This window comes from Poecilia reticulata, linkage group LG19, assembly GCF_000633615.1.
Source record: "Poecilia reticulata strain Guanapo linkage group LG19, Guppy_female_1.0+MT, whole genome shotgun sequence".
Classification (NCBI taxonomy): Eukaryota; Metazoa; Chordata; class Actinopteri; order Cyprinodontiformes; family Poeciliidae; genus Poecilia; species Poecilia reticulata.
Genome location: NC_024349.1, coordinates 191,335 through 195,120, shown reverse-complemented (window position 1 = coordinate 195,120; position 3,786 = coordinate 191,335). Strand labels below are relative to the sequence as shown.

The following is a 3,786-nucleotide window of genomic DNA, read 5'->3' as shown; positions in this document are numbered from 1 at the left end:
GTTTCTGTTCTTTGTGTTGGTTCAATTATGCATGAACTCTAAATAAAATAATCTGTGTGATCCACGTCCTTCTCCGGGTTTTTATTCCCCGTCTCCTGACCTCCACACTGACCTCGTCATCCTAAATAAATTAATTTAGTTCAGAAAGTCGAACTCGGATTCATTAAACTGTGAATTCAGTTTATTATTGATCAGTTTGATTATTACAGAACATTTGAACCAGGAATGTTCCGACCTGGAAGCCCCGCCCCCTCATTTCCATATAAGGACATTCAGTTCAGATTTAATTCATCCTCTTCATTAATTAAAGTTTCTGAGTGTCAATATTTCTATCAAAACACTGAAATGGTTTTGATCCAGAATGTTGGAAAAGTTCAAAGTTCCTCCTGGACTTTCAGGAACCTAAAAACCGCAGATGAACTCGGTTCTGGTTCCGGGTCCTGGAACGGGTCTCAGGTTGGGCTGTGAATACTTCCTGTTGGGATTTGACTGGAATGTGTGATGATGTCACGTTCTGAGCCCGCAGCATCACGGATCCTCCTCTTTTCATTTGTTAGAAAGTCAGAGATTTTTAACCAGAAGTTTTTTGCGTTTGGTTTTTAAATCTGGTCTTAAAAACTCCATGAATTTAACTAAGACATTTAAATCCATTTGTTTTATTCATTTAAATTTCCAACATTTTCTCTAAACGTCTCATTTTCCAAAACAGAAATACATTTTTCCTGATCTCCAGATAAACTTGATTTTTGCTCATCTTATATTTATTCATCATTTTTTGTTCATATTAATTTTGACTGAATATTCGCTGCATTTTAAATTTGCTGATATTTTTTGTGTAAGTATTGTGTGACATTTTGTAAGTTTATTTATTTTTACATTTATATATTCGTTTTATTTGCAGTATATTTTTAAACATAATGCTTTGCAGCAGGTTTGTGTTAGTTTTACTTTATGACATTTTCTTTACTTGAAAGTTTTGCAGAACAGACCAAACATAAGAACATCTTCCAGATCTGAACTTTGACCTCAGGCTTCCTCCATCCGCCGGAAGTTTGAACTGATGCCTTTATGAACTAATATTTCGGTTTATTCCTGTAATTCTCGGTGAAAAGCCTAAAACAAACATCGCAGATTAAATGACCTCTTTGTGTTTATTATTTATTGTTATTAACGTCGCACATCAGTAGTTTCCCAATTTTCTGTACCTGTAGCGGAGCCGCTGTAGCCGTCAGCGGCTCRTAATGAGCTGCTCACATCCAGACGTGAGGAAACTGGAAGTAATTATGATTCTCCGTCAGCGGCGGAAGCGGCGCCGCGTCGCCGCGGCAGCCGCCGCTGTGTGCGCTGACTTTTCAGCCTGCAAACTCCTGCAGCCTCCCAGCACTTTATGCTAAGTTAATTTATCCAAATATATCCACGGCAGCAACAACGGCGTTAATGGAAAGCCGCTGATCCATGAAGGCTCGGTGCCGGGCGGGTAGCTGGCGGGCAGAACCGTCAGCAGGCGGAAGGTGTGTTTAGCGGTACCTGCGGCCGGGGGAGGAGCCGCCGTCTGGGCCGTGGTATTTAAATCGGGTCAGGCGGCCTCACCCCGCGCTGTTCGCCGTTATTAGCTGCCAGTCACGGCGGAGCCGCCGCCTCCTTCCCGGAGTCTGACTCGATCTAAAGGTTACGCTGGGAAACGTCCCGGCCGCCATGATTGATCGTTTCCACGGGCTGCTGACGTCACGCCCGCCGTTCAGGTGTCACTCAGGCGCCGCAAAGGTCAACGGAACACGAGCTGCAAGCGGGCCGAACCGGCAGAACCTCCTGGTTCTGCAAAGCATCATGGGAGATCTGGACCTCTGGKTTCATGTTTCTGCAACTCGGATTCATTTTCCTCATTTTTCTAGTTTCTGTTTTACTATATTTCATTTTTAGAATATTAATGATGATTTGGGTCATCAGAGCAGAACCGGGCCGAACCAGAACATTCAGAACTTTAATGGGAACAAAAGAGAAAATGATTCAGATTCAGATTAGAGTTGAACAGCATCAAGTCAGATCAGATAGTTTGTTTCTTTAAACTCTCATGTTTTCCAGTTTGTGCAGAAACTGCAGCATTTATTATAATATTTGGATTAATTTGGGGATTTAAAGCTTTAAATTCATCTCATTCCTCAGCAGGTCAGTTTATGAAATTAAAGAAAATTAATTTTCATTTTTCTGATTCAGGCAGAAATAAACGAACATTTTCTGAGACATTCTGATCAGTTCTGCCGGGTTCGGCCCGTTCCACGTTCACCACAGTTTGTCTAAAATGAATATTGAATACAGGTGAATATTGAAGTTACATCACAGACAGCAGGGAGGTCTGGACCGGTCCCGGCGCTGGTCCAGTAGAACCTCTTTGTCCTAGTCCAAGTCTCGCCTCCTGTGGCCTCAGAGAGTCCAGAAGTGCAGGTTGAGGTGCGGAGGCTCCAGAACCGGCGGCCCGGTCGGGCCCAGGCGAACCGCGCCGGTCCTGAACGCGGCCGGCGGCGGGTCCGGAGCGGACAGGATGTAGTCGATGCTGAACTTGATCTCCGGCTCGGATTTCTGGCGGCTGGAGGTCGGCGCCAGGCGGTTCTGGAGCGGGCCGGGCCGGTCAGGGGCAGGAGGGCAGAGGGCGGAGTCCAGCTGCGGCCGCCGCGCGGCCGGGTCGCGCCGAACCTCTGCCGGGTCCCGGAGGCCGATCTTGGCGCTGCGGCGGCGGCGGCGGCGCCGGAAGTTTCCGTTTTCGAAGAGGTCGAGCATCGACTCGCAGCCGGCGGCGAAGGTCCAGAAGTTCCCCTTCCCCTTCTCGTTGCCCTCCGTCCGCGGAACCTGCAGCCCAGAACACACCGGTCAGAACCGGCCCGTTTAACACACACCGGTTCTGATCCGCAGTTACTTTCCCTTCAACAGAAATCAGTCAGAATCAGAATTTTTCAGGTTCTGATGGATCCGAACCGATCAGAGAACCGGTTCTGTGATCGGTTCACCTTCTGGCTGCTGGTCTGGATGGAGCTGAGCAGGGCGGTACCAGAGCCAACACCAGTGTTAGAACCAGAACCAGAACTGGGTCGGTACCTTGATAAAGCAGCTGTTGAGCGACAGGTTGTGCCGGATGGAGTTCTGCCAGGCCCGCTGGTTGGACCGGTAGTAGGGGAACCGCCGCATGATGAAGTCGTAGATGCCGGACAGAGTGACCCGCTGSTCCGGGTTCTGCTGGATCGCCATGGCGATCAGAGCGATGTAGCTGCCACACAGAAAAGAACCAGTTCTGACCCGGTTCTGACCCGACTGTCCTGCTTCGGAGCCTCACGGTTCCGTTTCTCTCTTTAAATTTAAATTATTATTTTCGTATTTTTTGCTGCTCAACAGTAAAATAAACAGAAGTTGAAACGTCTCTTGCAGGTTTTCCAGATTATTTATGTTTTATATAAAACATCAGAACAAAATGAATCTCAGTTTATTTAAATTATAATCACATTTTTCTTTAGATGTTTTTAACTTTTTATCCACCAGAGCAGGAAATTAGTCTCTCCTGGTATTTAACTGAAATTTAACTATTAAAACTTTATATTAATTGTTGAACAAAATAATTTAGTTTTTCCATAATATACAAATAAATAAGCAGATAAATAAACAGCTGCTGGATATTTATATATTATTACATTTTAGATAAATTCATCTACATTTAAACTGAATTTATTACAATAAGAGAAGAAAATTATCTTCATTTTGAATAAATGTAGATAAATAAATAATAACAATAATAATAAT

The 3,786-nt window shown here is 44.9% G+C and overlaps 1 protein-coding gene across 1 annotated transcript in view; it reads right to left on the bottom strand.

The window, feature by feature from the left end:
• Window positions 1-2,164: 2,164 nt before the first annotated feature.
• Window positions 2,165-3,786, bottom strand: part of foxl3 (forkhead box L3) — a 6,169-nt gene continuing 4,547 nt past the window's right edge. The window contains exons 2-3 of the mRNA XM_008436433.2: window positions 3,091-3,308; window positions 2,165-2,844 (exon numbers count right to left, since the gene is read on the bottom strand). Of these exons, the coding sequence (XP_008434655.1) occupies window positions 2,422-2,844; window positions 3,091-3,308 (641 nt within the window). The 3' untranslated portion in view covers window positions 2,165-2,421. The remainder of the gene's footprint in view (window positions 2,845-3,090; window positions 3,309-3,786) is intronic.